Source organism: Leucoraja erinacea, chromosome 18, assembly GCF_028641065.1.
Source record: "Leucoraja erinacea ecotype New England chromosome 18, Leri_hhj_1, whole genome shotgun sequence".
In the NCBI taxonomy this organism is placed as follows: domain Eukaryota; kingdom Metazoa; phylum Chordata; class Chondrichthyes; order Rajiformes; family Rajidae; genus Leucoraja; species Leucoraja erinaceus.
This window is the reverse complement of record NC_073394.1, coordinates 28,721,050-28,743,171: the sequence shown is the minus strand read 5'-3', so window position 1 is coordinate 28,743,171 and position 22,122 is coordinate 28,721,050. Positions and strand designations below refer to the sequence as shown.

Sequence of the window (22,122 nt, the reverse complement as noted above, 5' to 3'; positions counted from 1 at the left end):
CAGTTTCTGTAAATTGCATCTAGTGTGTAGGATAGATCTAGTATATGGGTGATTGCTGGTCAGTGTGGACTCATGGGGTCAAAAGGCCCGTTTACACACTGTATCTTTAGAAAACTAAATTAAAAAACCTTATTCTTTAAAAATAACAGATACGTGACATTATCTCAGATAACCCAAAACGTGCACACGGTAACAGATTCATCACCCAGAATACATATTTTGTAAACATGCCCTTAAAAATGTTTAATGCCACAATTAATTTCCAAATACGTTCCTTTAAGAAATCTTAACACAAGAAATCAGTTATTTGCATGCTTTAGCCAAATGTCCATCCTTTCCATACAAGCTCAAGTGATGCCAGCAAATTTGTTGTGGGAAAGCATTCCTTTGGACTAGATTCTGATTACTCAGTATAATCCCTGATCCCTGCATGTTTAGTACAAAGATGATTGATCAGAAATCAGAAGTAGGGGCAACACCACCTATAGAAACTCCCTGAAGAGATCAGCTAGCATGAGATATTATATTGATTGGACCTGAAACTATTTAACTTTCTTGATTCAGAACAGATAAAGAAGTTACTATGTTAATAGCAAAAATATCCAGTAATTCATATTTGGGAAAGTCAACATACACATGCTACCATAATTGTTACTGCAATTAAACATGATTTGCATCATTATTAGTATAGCCACATAATAATACCAAACAGATCTTTTACATTTAGAAGTTCCCTCCCAATCATATGATCTTTAGACTTTAGAGATACAGTGCAAAATCAGGCCCTTCAGCCCACTGAGTCCACACACCAGAGATTATCTCAACATTACCATTATCCTGTACATTAGGGACAATTTGCTATTTTTTACTGAAGCCAATTAACCTACAAACCTGCACGACTTTTGAGAATGGGGGAAAACCAAAGCACCCAAAGAAAATCCACGCAGTCACGGGGAGAACGTACAAACCCCGTACAAACAGTGCCTGTAGTCAGGATGGAACCCGGGTCTCTGGTGCTGCAAGGCAGCAACTCGACCGCTGCACCACAGTGCCGCCCTCTGAATGAATTACGTGGCATGTTACTGGATATCCTCAGCCCACCAATCCCCTTGTCAGTTGTTCTCTCACTGTAACTTAGATAATTTAGCTGTGTGGGAAAACTGGCATTTCTTTCAGGTATCTGGGACTTTGATTTTGAAAACTGCACAAAAAACTGCTCGATTTTCCTGCTTGTGGCATTTGCCATCTTTATACAAGGAGAAAGAAGTTTCTTTTTGAGAAACATAATTTGCTTTATAAGGTTCAAATTTCTGTTAAAATAGAAATTGTGCTGTAAACAAAACTGGATTATTAATAAATATTCAAGAGAACTCATTATAAATTTGAAATGCTTCCATATAAATTTAAGGGCAATTTCAACCCATAGATTTTTCCATCTTAAAATTTTCAAATGCATCCTATTAGTCAGCCAAAATTATGTTACAATGCACTCAGTGGCCTGAAAATGTCCCAGACATTTCTTTCCATGCTGTTGGCTGACCTACTTAATCCAAGTATCATTGTCTGTTTTGATCTGTCATTTTCACACCTTACATTCTCTTCATACCCATCCATATCCCCATCCATTTCCCTCTCCCCTGACTCTCAGTCTGAAGAAGGGTCTCGAACCGAAAAGTCACACATTCCTTCACTCCTGAGATACTGCCCGACCCCCTGAGTTACCCCAGCATTTTGTGCCTATCCCAATAGTTTCTAATTTGATTTCAAAATTGGGATCACTGGGAATGAAAGATCTGAAACTCTACGGTCTATTTCATTCTCATTAAGAAACCTGGTGCCAAGCATGAGATTAATCTTACACTTACTGTGTCATTGGAACAGATGATAGTTGAAACCTGCTCATATCCGTTTGTAACTGCTGCATTTGCTGAGTGCCCAGTTCGCGGACACCATGTTGCATTCCATTCACACTGTGCATGGATGAACTGCGTGATATTTGCGCTGGAACTTGGGAGCTCGAGCCGGTTCTTCCACGAGACACTTTGCTGTACTGTTGGATCCTCTGCAGTGTGCGTTGAGCTGGAGGCCTGACATGTCGCCGTACGGAGGTCTCCTCGAATTCTTCCGCTGCGTAACCAGGCATGCCTCCTGAAGAAATTGACATCTTTTTCACATAGCCTCCTACACCCATCTGCTGACTCACTGGATAAGTCCTGGTGTCATAGGTCAAGTTTGCACCGTTGCCATATTCATTACCAACTGAAGACATGTAGCTGCTATCGACCTGATCCGACATCATGCTAAGTTCGTCATCTGGTCTCTGGTACATGGCTTGCCCGTTCATCTGAACTCCAGACCAAGTCTGTTTCTGCACATATTTACTTGGCAACTGCAATGAACGCAGCGACATGGTATCAATGTCCTGTTGTCCCATCTGAGATCTGGTGTTGTATCCATATTGTGAAGACTGGTGCAAGGACAATGGTCTAGCTTTGGTTTGATGGCCGGATATAGATCTGTAACGAAAAGTTGCTTCATCCCCTTGTCTTCCATACTGACTTGCCCTGGTTTGCCCTTTAGCAGTGTAATCTCCCACAGCTGAGCGGGCCGACCAGTTTTGTTTGCCTCCCTGCCGGTACACAGATGGGTTGACAGTCTGAGAAAAAAATTAACCATGCAACCATTTATTAAGTCAGTCTCGACAACAACAAAGAAAAACAATACAACTGGGATACAGTACAATTAGATAATTAGCTTCCTTCCTCTTTTTACTCCTCAAATAATTGATTTGTGCCAGGATTTAATCTTACATTTGTGGCTAACCATCTGATGGGTTGCTTAGAAGTCATTCATCATGGCTGAACAATGCTAGTGAATGTTGGCAGGCTACTCTGCTACTTTGGACTACACAGTTCTGTATTCATATAGTCCACAATTTTGCAGCAATCATCAGAATCGTATATTAGAGCACAGAGCCAGATGCCTTGATCCAGTATCATCCAGTCTCTGAAACTAGACACAAAATGCTGGAGTAACTCAGCAGGTCAGGCAGCATCTCCAGACTAGAGAAATAAGTGGCGTTTCAGGTCGAGACCCTTCTTCAGATGGAAGACAGGTCTGAAAAAGGGTCTCAACCTATAATATCATCTATTTCTTTTCTCCAGAGATGTTGCCTGACTCGCTAAATTACCTCAACATTTTGTGTCTATCTTCGGTGTAAACCAGCATCTGTAATTCCTTCTGACACAGTCATCATGTCTCTGCTGACTTTGTTTCTCCAGAAGCCTAACAAAACCCCATTCTCGTTTTCCAAGGACTGATTTCCTATTACAAGTAATTATCTTAGACTTGTGCCCTCATGCTACATCAACCATTGTAAACAAGCACTGGCGTGTAGACAGTTACGAGCTACCCCATAATCTTCCCACCTCCAGCAAAGAAAAACTGTTCCTCAAGTTACTTCCCCTGAAAGCTTCTTCTCATTCCTGATGAAAGCCCAAGGAATTTATGTTTATCTTTTCCGTCTTTCCTATATTAGGTCATCAAACCAGCACAAGGACTTATTCCCAGCACTGGTGGGGGGGTTTGCGGTGGGACAGTATTTTGAGACAGCATACATACGACACTGGAGTCCTTAAGGCACATGATTTCCATCTACTAGCGCATTACACAAATGTAACAAGTAACACTGGAATAGAATTAGATCACCAACCCCGAGGACATTTTGCCAGTCAAATAGATTGTGGTTGGCCTACAATTCAGTTCAATGTCTTAATTTTGCCTCACAATCTTCCCCAACAAAATATATTTAATTTGGGGCTTCCATTGTTACAGCTTTTAGGGCCTGTCCCGTTTTTGCGACCTAATTCACGACCTAATTTACAACTTTTTTTACTCGTGGACATATTTCATCAGGCTAGAAAAACGCCCCGACCTACTTGATGCCACAAGTACCCACGACTAGCATCAAGGCCTGCCACGACCTACCTATGACGTTGTGACAACCCTGCTGCGAGTATTAATCAAGGGCAAACTCGGCAGAGGTCTTGAATTAGGTCGTGAAAGTGGGGCGGGCCCTTTAAGCTGATCTGGGAATTCAATCTATTAGTTCCAACTACAGCCTCACCTTAAAGAAGCGTGAAGTTCACCTTTTTGCTCCTTCCCCAGCCAAGGGGTATTTACTTAAATTACTGCATGACAATTCTAATATTCCCCACCTTCTGTCCATACACCATGGCAACAAATGCAGCATAAATCTCATTATAAAACAGTGAAACCCCCATATACGGTACTCACAGAATACTTGTTCTCTGTTGAATAAACCTGTGACTTGGAGCTGAAACCTGGCATAGTTGCTGTATGATATTTTGTCATTCCTCCAGAGCCTGCAATGATGTTAAAAGAAAAAGTTAAATTTTAATTTCAGTCAGATTTAAGTAATGTTTCCTGTCCTATGTAAGCTTGCCCTTGTTGGGTTTAAATGCAATTTTTCAAGGTGGCCCTTTGTTATCTTGTTCTTTGGCAAAGAGCCTGGATTTTAGCTCCAGTATCCCACTGAAATGCTATGCTTAAAACGTCATCAAGCCATTATATAGTGAAGCTTGTAAGGCCAGTGGCTGAGAGCCACCTATTTCCACAGCAGCTGGCTTTCCAGCAGGAGTAACAGCTCAGCATTCAGAAGGAGAACCTTTACATCGCCGAGACCAAACATAGACTGGACGATTGTTTCGCAGAACACACATTCGCTCAGCCTGCCTGAACCTACCTGATCTCCTGGTTGCCGGCCACTTTGATTCTCTTTCCCATTCCAAAAACAGACCTTTCTGTCCTAAGTCTCCTCCATTGTCAGAGTAAAGCCCCTGTCCCACTTATGTGTCCTTGGCACGCTAATTCCGCGACCTCGTGGTCGCGTTAAGGCGCGACGGTCCCACGCGACTTCATGCGTCCGCACAGCCATCTGGAGCCCGTGACATCATTTGAAGTTGGACACAAAATGCTGGAGTAACTCAGCGGGACAGGCAACATCTCTGGAGAGAAGCAATGGGTGATGTTTCGGGTCGAGACTCTTCTTCAGTCTGAAAGAAGGGTCATGACCCGAAACGTCGCCCGTTGCTTCTCTCCAGAGATGCTGCCGGTCCTGCTGAATTACTCCCGCATTTTGTGTCTATCTTCAATTTTCTTGGCACCGCTCTGGGAGTGGAAGTGGGGGCGGATCCGGACCGCAACGGCCGTGAGCCCCAGGCCGAGTTCGACGATCGTTTGCCTGCTTCTGCTGCTGTTGGAGGTGAGACATTGCGTCGCATCAGGGTCTTGGGCCTGTCCCACATTGGCTGCCAGTTACGCGACAAGTCGTTGGCGCGCGAAGATTTTGTTCGCTACAAAAATTACGGAGTCCCGCGCGATGTCGCGCACAATTACATACCCCTCCGCGCTTCTCAGTGGGACCGGCCCAGCGCGGGGAGAGATAAATAAAAGCATGAATGTGATGGGGTGGAATGCAAAAGAGGACAACAGAACAAACAAACAGATTGGTAATGGGATAAATAAAAAGGTGAAGCGGAAAATCAGAATGGGAGAATTATTATCTGAATTTGTTGCTTTGGCCATAGATCAAGAGATGGTGCCTGGTTAAATCTGCATTGATCTTCACTGTACAAGTATTCTTGGCCATATTAGAGTGGGAAGGAAAATCAAAGGGTCAGGAGAAAGGAAAATCAAAGCGATTTGTGGACTGACAGAAGAGGTGGCATCATATCCTGGACACATTAACTAGTGTCTCTTGCGTATTTTTTTTTTTCTGGTTGGGTAGGGTGGGGCTGGAATGCGTTGAGATTATAAACGGTAGACACAGGAACAACATGTTCTTTTTAAACTGCATCGGATTTAAGATAAAACATATCAAGTAAATCTCACTAAATCCTAACAGGCAAAATAAAATAAATCACACGTTTCACTGCATAATTCTATGATTGGCTTGGTCAATACAAATAGATTAGAGGGATTCTCTCCCATCTGGACAGCCAGAAGGGGGGCTACGTGAGGATGCTGTTCATAGACTACAGTTCAGCCTTCAACACGATAGTCCCCACCAGACTGTCCGGGAAGCTAATGGAATTGGGGCTCAACACCTCCCTGTGTGCCTGGGTCCTGGACTTTCTCACCGCCAGGCCCCAGGTAGTCAAGATGGGAGGGAATACATCAAAGTCCCTCACCCTGAGCACAGGATCGCCCCAGGGTTGCGTCCTCAGCCCCCTATTGTACTCCCTGTACACACATGACTGTGTGGCAAGGTTCAGCTCCAACTCAATAATTAAGTTTGCTGATAACACTGTGGTGGTGGGCCTGATCTCAGACAACGACGAGAAGGCCTACCGGGAGGAGGTGGCTGGTCTAGCACTCTGGTGCCAGGATAACAGCCTCCTCTTGAACATCAAAAAAACGAAGGAACTGATCATGGACTTTAGGAGGGCACATCATCCGAGGACGTACACTCCATTGAGGATAAATGGGGATCCTGTGGATAGGGTGAACTGTTTTAAATATCTGGGAGTCAACATCTCCGAGGATATGACATGGGCATCACACGCCTCAGCACTCGTGAGTAAGGCAAGGCAGCGCCTTTACCACCTCAGGCAATTGAGGAAATTCAGTGTCTCCGAGGATCTTCCAGTGCTTCTACGCAGCGGTGGTGGAAAGCATCTTGTCCGGGAACATTACCATCTGGTTTGGGAATTGCTCTGCCAAGGACAAGAAGGCTCTGCAGAGAGTAGTGCTTTCGGCCGAACGCACTATGGGAACTTCACTTGCCCCCCTGCAGGAACTATACATCAGGAGGTGCAACTCCAGAGCCAACAATACCATGAGAGACCCCTTCCACCCCTGCAACGGACTGTTCCAGCTGCTACGGTCAGGCAAACGCCTCCGTTGCCATGCGGTGAGAACGGAGAGGTTGAGAAGGAGTTTCTTCCCAGAGGCCATTCGGACTGTAAATGCCTATCTCTCCAGGGACTAACTCTACTGAACATTTTTCCTTCCATTATTTATTATGTAAAAGAATATGTGTGTTATGATTGTGTTTATAGTTTGTTTGGTTGTTTGTCTTTTGCACAAAAGTCCGCGATCATTGCCACTTTCATTTCACTGCACATCTCGTATGTGTATGTGACAAATAAACTTGACTTGACTTGATTTAGTGAGAAGAAAGTCATTGATATAGATTGATGAATCACATGCAATTAGATCAGAGGGAGAAGGATAAGTATGTAAAGAGAAATGTACTGCAGCACAAGGATAAAGCAAATAATAAAAATCAATGGCAATAGTGTAGATAAATTGCAAGGTGGGGTTGATGTTGTGGCTGGATTAGGTGACAGTGAGAATATCTCACATGCTGCCCTTTATTTTTGTTTAGATAGAGTAGTAACTTGGCAGGAGAGATGGGTTGAACACAAGCAGAGTCAGTCATACTGCACAAAAACAAGCCCTTTTGCCCATCTCATCCATGTTGACCCTTCTAGTCACACATTATTCATATGCGTGGGTTTTCTTCAGGTGCTCCGGTTTCCTCCCACTTTCCAAAGACAGAGGTTTTGTATGTTAATTGGCTTGGGTAAAATTGTAAATTGTTCCTATTGTGTACGTGGGATGGTGTTAGTGTACGGGGATTGCTGGTCGGCGCAGACTCCGTGGGCCAAAGGGGCTGTTTCCATGCTTTATCGCTAAACTAAACTAAGTATCAACCATTCTCCTCTTTCACTTCCACGTTTTAGCAAATGTGCTATTTTACAAGCACGACTGTCCTGTTTTACATTCCTTCACCCATTCTCCTCGCGGTGGTGAAGTGAGCTGGGCAGTGGAAGCAATCATTGCTGTTGCTGAATGCTAGTTCAGACATATTTGGTTGGTAAATTTGTCCAAAGCACGCCAAGATCTGCATTGGCATGCTTCTGGTTGGACTTGGAGCTGTATTCTCACCAAGGGACGTGGCAAATATGTAATTACACATCAGTCACCTTACTAGTAACAAACCACAGTACTTTATAGTTTGCACTATTATTGTTTGTTTTTTTAATGTGTAGGTATGTGTGGATGTAGGTATGTGTGTGCTTGTGTATGTATGTGTGAGCATGCATGCGTGTGTATGTATGTGTGTGCATACTGAACACATTCAGTGTGTTCAGTAGACACACACTGAACTTTTTTTCTCGATTATTATATTGTTTACAGTGTACCATCCTTACATTTTCCATTGTGCTGCTGCAAGTAAGGATTTAATTGTTCTATCTGGGACATGATAAAAAAAAAACCACCCTTGACTCTTGAACCATAGCATCGGATAAAAGTGGTAGGAAGACAAATTTTGAAACATTTTAGACGAACATCTCAGAACGAAAAGAAAATACAGCACAATATAATTCTCTGAAAATAAACAGTTTATTATCAAAACTTTAAAATAATGACTTTCAAGTTAGAAGTTACTTCTCACTCAGAAGTGAAAAAATGCCCTGAATGGATTTGGCCATAAAGATTTTTAAAAAAAACTGCATTTAACTTGACGCTACATTTCAAGGCAAAATCCTAATGTTGAAGTACCTTGAATGTTGAATCACTTCTCATTCCTCAAGCAATCAGTATTGAAATTGGAATTCAAATTAATCTGAAAAATCCCAACTCAAAGCAGCACCTGTCCATTTCCCTGCAGATGCTGACTGAACCACTGAATTGCTCCAGTAGTGTTTTGGTCATTCCAGCACCTGCAGTCAGAAGAAGGCTCCCGACCCAAAACGTCACCTATCATTGTTCTCCAGAGATGGATAGATGATGTTTTGTGTCAGGACCCTTCTTCAGTCTGATTGTAGTAAGGGAAAGAAAGCTGGAAAAGAAGTATCCGTTATTCACCTAACACGTACCAGCCCATGTACCGACCCCATCTCTTTTCCAGCTTTCACCCCCTTATACATCAGCCAGAAGAAGAGACACAAAGAGTGAGAGAAACTCAGTGGATCTCTGCAGCACACATCTATGGACAATATGGAGACATAACATTTCAGATCTGGCCACTTCTTCATACCGATCTAGAGATGCTGCCTGACCTGCTAAGTTATTCCAGCATTTTGTTTTATTTTTGTAAACCAGCATCTGCAGTTCCTTATATTGACATCTACAGACTCGTGTGATTCTGCTGATCAAGATCATGCAAGGCACAGAAATTTGCATATTTTGTCAACACCAGCTGAGTTTCAAAACTACAATGTGAACTTTAAAACGGTTTAATATATTATAAAAACTCCAAATGGCGGCACAGCAGTGTGGTTACAGCACCAGAGAACTAGGTTCAATCCTGACTATGATTGCATTATACATGGAGTTTGTATGTTCTCCCCATGACCCACCTGGGTTTCCTCCCACACTCCAAAGATATACAAGTTTGTAGGTTAATTTGGCTTTGGTAAAAATTATAAATTGTCCCTAGTGTGTAGGATAGTGCTAGTGTATGGGAATCGCTGGACGGCATGGACTCAGTCGGCCGAAAAAGGAGTCAAAATAACGAATCGAGATAAGTATATTCATGTTGTTAGAAAATAATCATTTATTTCATAGCTACAATTCAAACTTTTTTTTGTAAAATGCTATAAACATTATGTTTTAAACTGAAATGATATAGCCAGTGCAATGTTTTTTTTTTAAAGCATCGGAGCTGAAATTGCCAAAGAACCCAACTACTCATTAGGATCTTAAATAACTCGCCCCGAGCTGAAAATGGACTATTGTTGCATGTTTCCATCTGATGAGTATTTCCGGCCCTGCGAAGTTCAAAACACAAATCAGAATTCAAATTAATTCAGATTTCATCTTACAGGCAATTTAACTCATTCGTTCCTCTTCAACAATAATATAGTCAAGGTGAAGCCAAGCTGGTAGATTTTAGGGATGACGAAAATGTGAATGAGGTACATAAGACTCAAACCAATCGCAAGGTAAATTAAAGGATCTTGCACTTTGAAAGATCTTGCCATTTCCCCCCATAGTATCATCCCCTCCTTAGTCTAGAGGCATAGAGTCATACAGCGTGGATACGGGCCCTTCGACCCAGCTTGCCCATACCGACCAACAGGTCCCATCTACATTGGTCCCACCTGCCTGCGTTTGGCCCATATCCGTCCAAACCGGTCCTATCCATAGAAGCATAGAAAATAAGTGCAGGCGTAGGCCATTCAGCCCATTAGAGCCAGCAACGCCATTCAATGTGATCATGGCTGATCATCCATAATCAGTACCCCGTTCCTGCCTTCTGCCCATATCCCTTGATTTCGCAAACCCTAAGTGCACTATTTAACTCTCTTTTGAATGCATTCAATGAATTGGCCTCCACTGCCTTCTGAGGCAGAGAATTCCACAAATTCACAAAATGCATAAGGGGTGAGAAAGTTTTTCCTCATCTCAGTTTTAAATGGCCTACCCCCTATTCTTAAATGGCCCCTGGTTCTGGACTCCCCCAACATCGGGAACATGCTTCCATCATTTAGCTTGTCCAATCCCTTAATAATTTTATATGTTTGTATAAGATTCCCTCTCATCTTCTAAATTCCAGAGAATACAAGCCCAGTCGTTCCATTCATTCATCATACGACAGTCCCGCCATCCCGGGAATTAACCCCGTGAACTTACGCTTCACTCCCTCAATAGCAAGAACGTCCTTCCTCAAATTAGGATACCAAAACTGCACACAATACTCCAAGTGTGGTCTCTCCAGGGCCCTGTACAACTGCAGAAGGATCTCTTTGCTCCTATACTCATGTCCTCACGTTATGAACGTCAACATGCCATTAGCTTTCTGCCCATTAGCTTTCTGCACTACCTACTATACCTGCATGCTTACTTCAGTACAAGGACATCCAGGTCTCGTTGCACTTCCCCTTTTCCTAATATGACAACATTCAGATAATAATCTGCCTTCTTGTTCTTGCCGCCACATTTATCCACATTATACTGCATCTGCCATGCATCTGCCCACTCACCCTACCTATCCAAGTCACCCTGCATCCTTATACCATCCTCTTTACAGTTCACACTGCCACCCAGCTTTGTGTCATCTGCAAATCTGCTAAGGTTACTTTTAATTCCTTCATCTAAATCATTAATATATATTGTAAATCGCTGCAGTCCCAGCACCGAGCCTTGCGGCACCCCACTAGTCACTGCCTGCCATTCTGAAAGGGACCCTTAAATCCCTACTCTTTGTTTCCTGTCTGCCAATCAATTTCCTATCCATGTCAATATCCTACCCCCAATACCATGTGCTCTAATTTTGCCCACTAATCTCCTGTGTGGGACCTTATCAAAGGCTTTCTTAAAGTCTTGGTACACTACATCCACTGGCTCTCCCTTATCCATTTTACTTGTTACACCCTCAAAAAATTCCAAAAGATTAGTCAAGCAAGATATCCCCTTCATAAATCCATGCTGACTTGGACCGATCCCATTACTGCAATCCAAATGCGCTGCTATTACATCTTTAATAATTGACTCCCTACCACCTATATTACGCTAACTGGTCTATAATTCCCTGTTTTCACTCTCCCTCCTTTCATAAAAAGTGGGATAACATTAGCTACCCTCGAACCCATGGGGACCGATCCAGAATCTGTAGAACATTGGAAAATGATCACCAATGCGTCCACGATTTCTAGAGCCACCTCCTTAAGTACCCTGGGATGCAGACCATCAGGCCCTGGTCTTTTTATCGGTCTTCTGTCCCATCAGTCTACCCAACACCATTTCCTGACTAATGTGAATTTCCTTCAGTTCCTCCGTCACCCTAGATCCTCTGTCCCATAACACTTCCGAGACATTGTGTCTTCCTTAGTACATTAGGATCCAAAGTACATGTTCAACTCATCTGCCATTTCCTTGTTCCCCATAATAAATTCAAGGGACCCACATTTGTCTTAACTAATCTTTTCCTCTTAACATACCCAAAGAAGCTTTTACTATCCTCCTTTATTTTCTTGGCTAGCTGTCCTTCGTACTTCATCTTTTCTCCCCCTATTGCCTTTTTAGATACCTTCTGGTGTTCTTTGAAATATTCCCAATTCTCTGGCTTTGCGCTCATCTTTGCTATGTTATTCGTCTTCTATTTTAGTTTTATATACTGTCCTTGACTTCCCTTGTAAGCCAGGGTCACCTCTTACTCCCCTTAGAATCTTTCTTCATCTTTGGAATGAAATGATCCTGCATCTTCTGGATTATTCCCAGAAATTCCTGCCATTGCTGTTCCACTGTCATCCCTGCTAGGGTCCCTTTCCAGTCAACTTTGGCCAGCCTCTCCCTCATGCCTCCTTAGTCCCCTTTGTTCAACTGCAATACTGACACTTCTGATTTTACCTTCTCCCTCTCAAATTGCAGTTAAAACATCATATTATGGTCACTACCTCCTAATGGTTCCTTTGCCTTGAGTTCCCTTATCAAATCCAGTTTATTACACAACTTTAAATTCAGAATTGCCTTCTCCCTGTACCTGTCTAATTGTTTCTTCCACTTTGAGATGAATTTCAATTGTTATTATTTTACCAATAAAGCTGGAAATTCATCTCAAATTAGAATAAAGAGAGATACCATGAACAATTGCAAGGTTGTTTTCCTCAGTGACCGTTGGCAAGGTAAAAGAAAGCACCATTGTTTAATAACAAGTACTTCCAGTTCTAGTTTGTAACCTTTCACCCACTTGCTTAGTTTAGTTTAGTTTATTGTCACGTGTACTGAAGTACAGTGAGAAGTTTTTTGTTGCTTGCTCTGCAGTCAACAGAAAGACTATACATGGTTACAATCATGCTGTCCACAGTACACAGATACAGGTTAATGAGAATAACATCTAATCAAGTCAAGTCACTTTTATTTATATAGCACATTTAAAAAACAACTCTCGTTGGCCAAAGTGCTTTACATTGGTGGAGGTGACTTCATACATATAGCTCTCGCTCAGAGGACGTCAAGAAAGGCTTGGGAGTAGAGATGAGTTTTAAGTCTTGAATTAAAGGAGTCGATGGAGGGGGCAGTTCTGATGGGAAGAGGGATGCTGTTCCACGGTCTAGGAGCTGCAACCGCAAAGGCGTGGTCACCCCTGAGCTTATGCCTAGACCGCGGGATGTTCAGTAACCCCAAGTCGGCCGATCTGAGGGGCCTGGAGGTGGTGTGGTGGATAAGCAGACTTTTGATGTAGGTGGGGGCAAGCCCATTAAGGGCTTTGTAGACATAAAGGAGGATTTTGAAATTTATTCGGAACCGCACAGGGAGCCAGTGGAGAGAGGCCAGGATCGGGGTGATGTGATCCCTTTTTCGGGTGCCCGTCAGGAGTCTCGCTGCGGCGTTTTGGACCAGTTGCAGGCAGGACAGGGAAGATTGGCTGATGCCAGTGTGGAGGGAGCTGCAGTAATCTAGGAGATAAATGTGTGGATGATCTTTTCGAGGTCATCAAACTGGAGGAATTGGTTTATTTTAGCTATCGTCCGAAGCTGAAAGAAGCTAGCTTTTACCACGGCATTGACTTGTTTGTCAAATTTCAATGCCGAGTCAAATATCACGCCAAGGTTTTTGACGTGAGGTTTGAGTAATGGGGTAAGCCTTCCAAGCCTAATGTAAGATCAAACTCAGTAGGGGGTCGATTAAAGATAGTCTGAGGGTCTCTACTGAGGTAGATGGTAGCTCAGGACCATTCAAGTTGTTGATAGGATGGTTCAGTTGCCTGGTGACAGCTGGGAGAAAACTGGCCTTGAACCTGGAGGTGTTCACCCTTATGTCCCTCTTTACTGGAGCTGTTTCAATTTAAAGCTATCTTATGCAGCAAACTTTGAGGCTGAAAGAACTCAACCTTGATCTAGATCACTCGCGATTAACTCAGTCCATGAACAGTTCTCTTCAGAAAGGAGACTTAAAAATGTTATTCAAAAACATTGAAACAAACAGAAGTCATTTATCTGAATGTCTGCACTCCAATGTCATCATAGCTGCTGAAACAGTATTATATTTAGTGACATCTGTGGAAACTTTAATTAACAACCCTGCTATTCCAATGTTTATGCAATAACTCACCAATAGGAATGTCATTAAAAAGGGTAGTGCACCCTGCATTGAAATGTCGCTAAACATATTTCAGAGTGGTTTATGATGTATAATAATGAATGCACATTTTAATGAGGCAAGATTTAGAAATTTAAAATCAGAAGTTACCGAGTGAAGATTGCCCATTACAAGAGAAATTGCTGCATAATCATTTCCTTCTAAAAAAAATTCTAAACAAAGCAACCGAAAAGTTTTTTTACAAAGGCACATGACTCATGACACAGAGTGAACATCAAAACCCTTCTGTAACTCACTGATTTCCAATGATGTTTGAGCATATTCCCCATATCCCAGAGTAGTAAAGCTGTAATGTTGTGATACAAAGTGCACAAGGTTTAAGATTGACCCATTGAAAGTTATATTGTACATGAGGCTTTAATAATTAAGAGGTTTAGAAAGGTTTTGAGGTCCTTACGTTCTTGTTAAAAATCATAGTGTCAAACTAGAATAGATTCTGCTCAGTAGTACAAAGATCACATTGAAAAAAACCTTTGATCATCGCCAATTCTGTAAGTAATTTACGGCTTGGTGTTAAATGAAGTTCAGCTGTGTTTTAGTTTTAGAGATACAGCATGGGAATAAGGCCCTTCAGCCCACCGAGTCTGCACTAACCCATTGACCACCTGTTCACACTTGTTCTCCGTTACCCCACTTTCTCATCCACTACCTACACACTTGGGATCATTTACAGAGGCCAATTAACCTACAAACACGCACATTTTTTGACATGTGGGCGGAGAGCAGAGCACCCAGAGAAAACCCACGTGGTCACAGGGAGAACGGGCAAACTCCACACAGACAGCACCCAAGGTCAGGATTAAACCCGGTTCTCTGCCGCTGTGAGGTAACAGCTCTACCGTTGCGCCACTGAGCCACCCCAGCTTTCCGTCAGTGGATACGGTATATTTTTCTCCCTATCTACATGGAACTAGCCTGATGAGTAAGAGGAGTCTTACCAGGTGTCTGATCTGTGTCTGTTTACGAGTGTGTCATATTTTAACCATTGAACAATAATTAAATCACTGAAAGGTCACTGATGAACTATTATTTCTGTTTCTCTCTCCACAAGATACTTCCTGACTTGCTAACTCTTCCTATCATTTTCTGCCTGTAATTTTGGGATTTACATTATGCAATTTGTTACCAAAGATTTAAAAGAGAAAATGATCAAGAGATTTATATTCTGTCATCTCCTCTGATGCCCAGGAATCTCTGTTCTATGTGAGGGAGGGGCATTCAGGATGGTATGGAGAACTTAGAGCCCACAAGTCAAGAGCATTCTGAAACCCTGTGTAAACAATGGAAAGAGTGCACCGCCTCATAAATGATCCCGTCCACCTTTCAAATGGTCTTTGACATGAATCGTTATCTTCTTCTTTCATGTCCATCATCTATGTTTCAAATGACGGCCAGGCTCTTGCACAGTGGACAGCCTTCTGGTTTGCCACCGCTAGTTCTTCCAGGCAGCATTGTTCACCAAGAAGTGGGCATCTTAGTAGGTGTGGCATGGATTGTATAGATGTTTCACATTCTGTGTCTGCCGCGTCTGCATAGCCCCATTTGCTCATGCTGGTCTTGCATCTGCCCATCCCTGTACAAAGCCTATTGAGAGACTTCCAGGTCTTCCAGCCACACCTGGTAGCTGTTCCTTAGTTGGGATTGGCATCTTTACGTGGTGGTGGTTTTCACTGCGTTTCTAACAATAGAGTTGTTAACTCTGTTGGCCTGACAAGTTGAGCATTTCCAGAGTTGTCTGTTTGACCTTGTCTACTACATTTTGTGCTCCTAATGTGGTCACCTTTACATTGGCGAGCTCAAGGGGACCATTTTACCAGACACTTGAGTTTGGCCATTAACACAATCCTCTCCCATACCTAGCAATTATCCCCCACGTCTTTTCCATCTTTCTATCTCCCTCTCCCCCCTCCATTACAGCCAGTCTGAAAGGTCCCAACCCGAACTATTCATTCACTCTACAGATGCTACCTGATACATTGTTACTCTAGCACTTTATGCTTTACTCAAGATTCGAGTGTCTGCAGTTCTTTGTGTCATTAGTTTCTGCTTTATTTTGTTAAGATCTCTAACGTTCATCAATGTTTACGATTTTCACCTACCCACCCAGTAGTTATCCCTTATCCAATGCATGGAAGTCTTTGCCTCCTATATTGGTCTCTTTAACCACCTCAAAACTGGCAGGGAACATAAAAACTGACTGCAAAAGCTTTTATAGATATGTGAAGAGAAAAAGATTAGTTAAAACAAATGTAGGTCCCTTGCAGTCAGAAACAGGTGAATTGATCATGGGGAACAAGGACATGGCAGACCAATTGAATAACTACTTTGGTTCAGTCTTCACTAAGGAAGACATAAATAATCTGCCAGAAATAGCAGGGGACCGGGGGTCAAATGAGATGGGGGGAACTGAGTGAAATCCAGGTTAGCCGGGAAGTGGTGTTAGGTAAATTGAATGGATTAAAGGCCGATAAATCCCCAGGGCCAGATAGGCATCCCAGAATACTTAAGGAAGTAGCCCCAGAAATAGTGGATGCATTAGTGATGATTTTTCAACACTCTTTAGATTCTGGAGTAGTTCCTGAGGATTGGAGGGTAGCTAATGTAACCCCACTTTTTAAAAAGGGAGGGAGAGAGAAAACAGGGAATTACAGACCAGTTAGTCTAACGTCGGTAGTGGGGAAACTGCTAGAATCAGTTATTAAAGATGGGATAGCAGCACATTTGGAAAGTGGTGAAATCATTGGACAAAGTCAGCATGGATTTATGAAAGGTAAATCATGTCTGACGAATCTTATAGAATTTTTCGGGGATGTAACTAGTAGAGTGGATAAGGGAGAACCAGTGGATGTGTTATATCTGGACTTTCAGAAGGCATTCGACAAGGTCCCACATAAGAGATTAGTATACAAACTTAAAGCACACGGTATTGGGGGTTCAGTATTGATGTGGATAGAGAACTGGTTGGCAGACAGGAAGCAAAGAGTAGGAGTGAACGGGTCCTTTTCACAATGGCAGGCAGTGACTAGTGGGGTACCGCAAGGCTCAGTTCTGGGACCCCAGCTTTTTACGATATATATTAATGATTTGGACGAGAGAATTGAATGCAACATCTCCAAGTTTGCGGATGACACGAAGCTGGGGGGCAGTGTTAGCTGTGAGGAGGATGCTAGGAGGCTGCAAGGTGACTTGGATAGGCTGGGTGAGTGGGCAAATGCATGGCAGATGCAGTATAATGTGGATAAATGTGAGGTTATTCACTTTGGTGGCAAAAACAGGAAAGTAGATTATTATCTGAATGGTGGCCGATAAGGAAAGGGGGTGATGCAACGAGACCTGGGTGTCATGGTACACCAGTCATTAAAAGTAGGCATGCAGGTGCAGCAGGCAGTGAAGAAGGCGAATGGTATGTTAGCATTCATAGCAAAAGGATTTGAGTATAGGAGCAGGGAGGTTCTACTGCAGTTGTACAGGGTCTTGGTGAGACCACACCTGGAGTATTGCGTACAGTTTTGGTCTTCTAATCTGAGGAAAGACATTCTTGCCATAGAGGGAGTACAGAGAAGGTTCACCAGACTGATTCCTGGGATGTCAGGACTTTCATATGAAGAAAGACTGGATAGACTTGGTTTGTACTCGCTAGAATTTAGAAGATTGAGGGGGGATCTTATAGAAACTTACAAAATTCTTAAGGGGTTGGACAGGCTAGATGCAGGAAGATTGTTCCCCATGTTGGGGAAGTGCAGAACAAGGGGTCATAGTTTAAGGATAAGGGAGAAATCTTTTAGGACCGAGATGAGGAAAACTTTTTTCACACAGAGAGTGGTGAATCTCTGGAATTCTCTGCCGTAGAAGGTAGTCGAGGCCAGTTCATTGGCTATATTTAAGAGGGAGTTAGATGTGGCCCTTGTGGCTAAAGGGATCAGGGGGTATGGAGAGAAGGCAGGAACAGGATACTGAGTTGGATGATCAGCCATGATCATATTGAATGGCGGTGCAGGCTCGAAGGGCCGCATGGCCTACTCCTGCACCTATTTTCTATGTTTCTATGTTTTTAAAACCCACAAAAACTGGAGGTGAAGCAAGTTATCCTCAAACTCACAGAACTGCAAAGCAAGGTCAAAGTTGTCACAAGAAACTGCAGATACTGGAATCTTGATACTGGAAAATTGACCCAAGCAAATCAGGGGCTAACAAATATGTATGTAGATTTAAGGGGGCAACTGAAAACATTTCTGGAGAGGAAGGGCTGAGGAATAAAATAGGTGTGTAACTTTGAATAATCAACACCAAAATGAAAAAACACCAAAGCGATCTGCCGCAGTTTCAGAAAGGGTTAAGAACCAGTTCTACAACCTGCCAGTAACACCTTTACAAATAACAACAGAACTACTTACACAAAGAACACCACAATCCTTAACTTTATAAAAAGGACTACGCCCAGTTGACTAACAGCTACTCAGCACAAATTCAACCATGGTTAGTTTTTGCTCTACCTTTCCTTTACAGAAACAGGTTCACACAATTTTTATTTACTTCAAAAAGTCAAGCCATAAAAAAAAGTGCTTGCATCCTTATTGCCCCCATAGTCTAGTAATAGTAAGTCTAGTCATACTCCTGGTTTACACTATAAAAAGACACACAGTGCTGGGGTAACCCAGCATCTCTGGAGAACATGGAAGTGTCTTTTTTGGTCTGAACAGTTAGAGTTTTGCTACCAATTATTAAAAAAATCAGGGGGGTGGAGGAAGCAGGGAAAAGAGATGGGGCCGGGTGTGAAGGGTGGGAAGGAATAGGAGCCTGAGAAATGTAAAACGATGTTCAGAAACAACTTTCCTACAACCATCAGGCAATTAAACACTATCACCTCCTAATAAGCGAAATCAACCTGGGGGCATTGTTTTTGTCTTTAGAATATATATATATATATATATGTGTGTGTGTATATATATATACACACACACATACATATAGAAACACATGTATACACAAAATGCAGAAGTAACTCAGCAGGTCAGGCAGCAACATTTGAAAAAAAAGAATAGGTGACAATTCAGGTTGAGACCCTTCTTCAGACTGAGAGTCAGGGGAGTGGTGAACTTGAGTTATGGAAAGGTACTGAACAAATCAAAACCAAACCTTTTCATACTTTTAGTTTCCTTCTCACCCGACTCTAGTCTGAAAAGGGGTCTCGACCCATAGCGTCACCAATTCATTTTCTCCAAGATGCTGCCGGCCCCACTGAGTTACTCCAGCATTTCGTGTCTATCTTCATTGTAAACCAGCATCTGCAATTCCTTCCTGCACACGCTATGTACACACGCTATGTACATAGGTGTATACAATTAACTGTTTTGTTGCTTAGTATGGGTTTTCCAGAGTACGGTGCTTACTGTTGTGCTGCTGCAAGTAAGTTTCATTGTTCCATTTCAGGACACATAAGCTCATAAGATATAGGAGCAGACTGAGGCCATTCAGCCCATCAACTCTATTCCGTCATTCAATAGTAGCTGATCTACCTTTCCCTCCGGACCCCATTCTCCTGCCTTCTCATAACCGCTGGCATCAAATCAAGAATCACTCTACACCTTAAAAATACCTATTGACTTGGCCTCCACAGCCTTCTGTGGTAATGGTTTTTACAGTTTCACCACTGTCCGACTAAATAAATTCCTCCTCATCTCCCACCTAAAGGTACGCGACAAAGATAAACCAACATTGTTGACTCCTGGAGTGGTTTCGAGGAGGTGCCGAGCTGGTCTCCACTTACCTTCATGAAGGGAACCGCCGTGGGACGAGGTGCTGCCCCGGCCGCTGCTGCTGCTCTTCAACATGGTGAGGACCTGCTCCTGGACCCTCATGCTCTTCTGCTGGCTGCCCGGCCGGTGCTCGTTGCGCTGGTCCAGCTGTTGGTCGGACGGGACGGCCAGGGTGGAGACCTTGGCGTCCGACGGCAAGGCGGACTTCAGAAAGTGAACGTCCTGCATTGCGTTCATTCTCGCTGTCTCTTTGACCCTCCCGAGGAAAGTGTGTCAAAGGTACGCTGGTGTGCGAGGGCAGCCCGTGTGCCGCGGACAACGGTGAAGCCCCTCTCTCCCTTCTCCTCCCTCCTTCGCGGGTGGCTATGATCTCCCTGACGCCTTTCCGCGGTGGGGCTGGGGCTGGGACTGAGGCGCGGCCCGAGGGAGGAGACTGGTGCCCTGCCCCGTCGCAGCCTGCTTCAACCTAGAGCTCCACCTTCCCAGGTGAGTGAGTCACTGCCACCCCCACCCCCATGACCACATTCCCGGGCAGCCATCCAGCCCACTGGCCCGTCCGTCCGCCGCCGCGCCTCACATCTACTCAAGCCAAGAGTTTATGCTGAGTTCACTGCAACCCTTCCCTGTCTGCCGCTCCATTCACTGTGTTTTAAGTGACAATCACTTCCCTTCCGTAGTTTGCTGCTTCATTCGAAAAAGATCTTTGTGAAGGAGGGATGAGAGGGGGAAAAAGAGGGAGATATTAACTACAGATGGGGGCGTTTGAGAGAGTGGAGAGGAGGGGGAAAGGAGTGAGAGAGGAGTACGGGAGGAGGGGTAAGGGTGGGGTGGGGGGGGGGGTCAATTGAAAGGCCAGTGAGTAGGGAGCGAGGGCAAGGATATAATGCGGCCCTACCTGGTGAACTTATGCTTTGTATACTCGAGTTGAGCAGAAAGCTAATGGGGCGATGCTATCCATCCCAACAGACTCAACCATGCCTCTTGCCAGCGTCACCGTTGCGAAAGTTAGTTCGGCCTTCCTCAGGGTGAATACACAGAGTCCCTGGCTGTGTGCTTAGAAACTGTGAGGACGGATAACTTTAATCTCTTCCTACTCTGTTCTGAGCTACCCACCAGCGAAGGCCACTATCATCCCAGTGTCAAAGAACAGGAAAATCTCATGTCTGACTACTGTGAGGACGGAGTGGCAGAACATTGGCCCTGATCTTCAAAGAAACCAACCTTCCTTCATCGACCCGCTGCATCAAAAAATCCCAGAGTATTATAAAGGACATTTCCCACCCTGGACACTCCCTGTTTGAACTGTTGCCATCAGGCAGACAGTACAGATCTACAAGGACAAGGACAAGGACAAACAGACTTAAAAACAGTTTTTACCCCACTGCTATAAAGGCACTAAATGTAGCCGCCAAGGAACACAGGGGCGATACATACTAAGGGACTGTGGTACACTGTGAAATCGACAGAAGGATGTAGGGTTGGGTGTTTATGCGTGCTATTTTCATGATATTTATTTTAGTTGTTTATCTTTTTAAATATTTTACCTTGTATGTATCGTTTTAGAAATGTTTGAATGGTGCACTGAATGGCTGACATTTTTTAATTTTGTTGTACATGGTTCATGTTACTAATGACAATAAAGAAACTATTCTATTCTATTCTATTCTACTGTCCGGTGGCCTTGACTTACACCATCATGAAGTGCTTTGAGAGGCTGGTTATGGATCCAGCCGAACCAAGCAGCCTTGACCCACTGCAGTTCGCCCACCACCACAAGTAGTCTATGGCTGATGCCATCTCCTTGGCCCTACACTCATCCCTCAACCATGTGGATAAGAGAGACACCCATGTCAGACTTCTATTCATAGACTACAGCTCTGCTTTTAATACTATTATTATCACATCCAAGTTCATCACCAAACTCATGGAACTTGGATTCAGCACTCATCTCTGCAACTGGATCGTCGACTTCCTGACCAACAGATCACAATCAGTGAGGATAGAGGACAAATCATCTTCTATGATAATCCTCAACACTGGTGCTCCACAAGCCCCAATTCTCAGCCCCCTTCTTTACTTCTTATACATCCAAAACTGTGTAGCCAAGTACAAATCCAATTCAATTTACAAATTTGCAGACGACGCCACTGTAGTAGGAAGCGAAATGGTACATATACCCTGGTAGACATTGATGGTGCCAAATGATTGAAAGCTTCAAGTTTCTTGGACT

At 43.5% G+C, this 22,122-nt stretch overlaps 1 protein-coding gene across 2 annotated transcripts in view; it reads right to left on the bottom strand.

The window, feature by feature from the left end:
* Nucleotides 1-22,122, bottom strand: part of LOC129705857 (plakophilin-3-like) — a 54,048-nt gene that overhangs the window by 19,720 nt on the left and 12,206 nt on the right. The window contains exons 1-3 of one of the 2 annotated variants that reach the window (XM_055649701.1): nucleotides 19,904-20,280; nucleotides 4,297-4,385; nucleotides 1,866-2,656 (exon numbers count right to left, since the gene is read on the bottom strand). In XM_055649701.1, the coding sequence (XP_055505676.1) occupies nucleotides 1,866-2,656; nucleotides 4,297-4,385; nucleotides 19,904-20,129 (1,106 nt within the window). In that variant the 5' untranslated portion in view covers nucleotides 20,130-20,280. Of the gene's footprint in view, nucleotides 1-1,865; nucleotides 2,657-4,296; nucleotides 4,386-19,903; nucleotides 20,281-22,122 lie in introns of those variants that run through there. The other variant, XM_055649702.1, reaches the window with a different exon arrangement.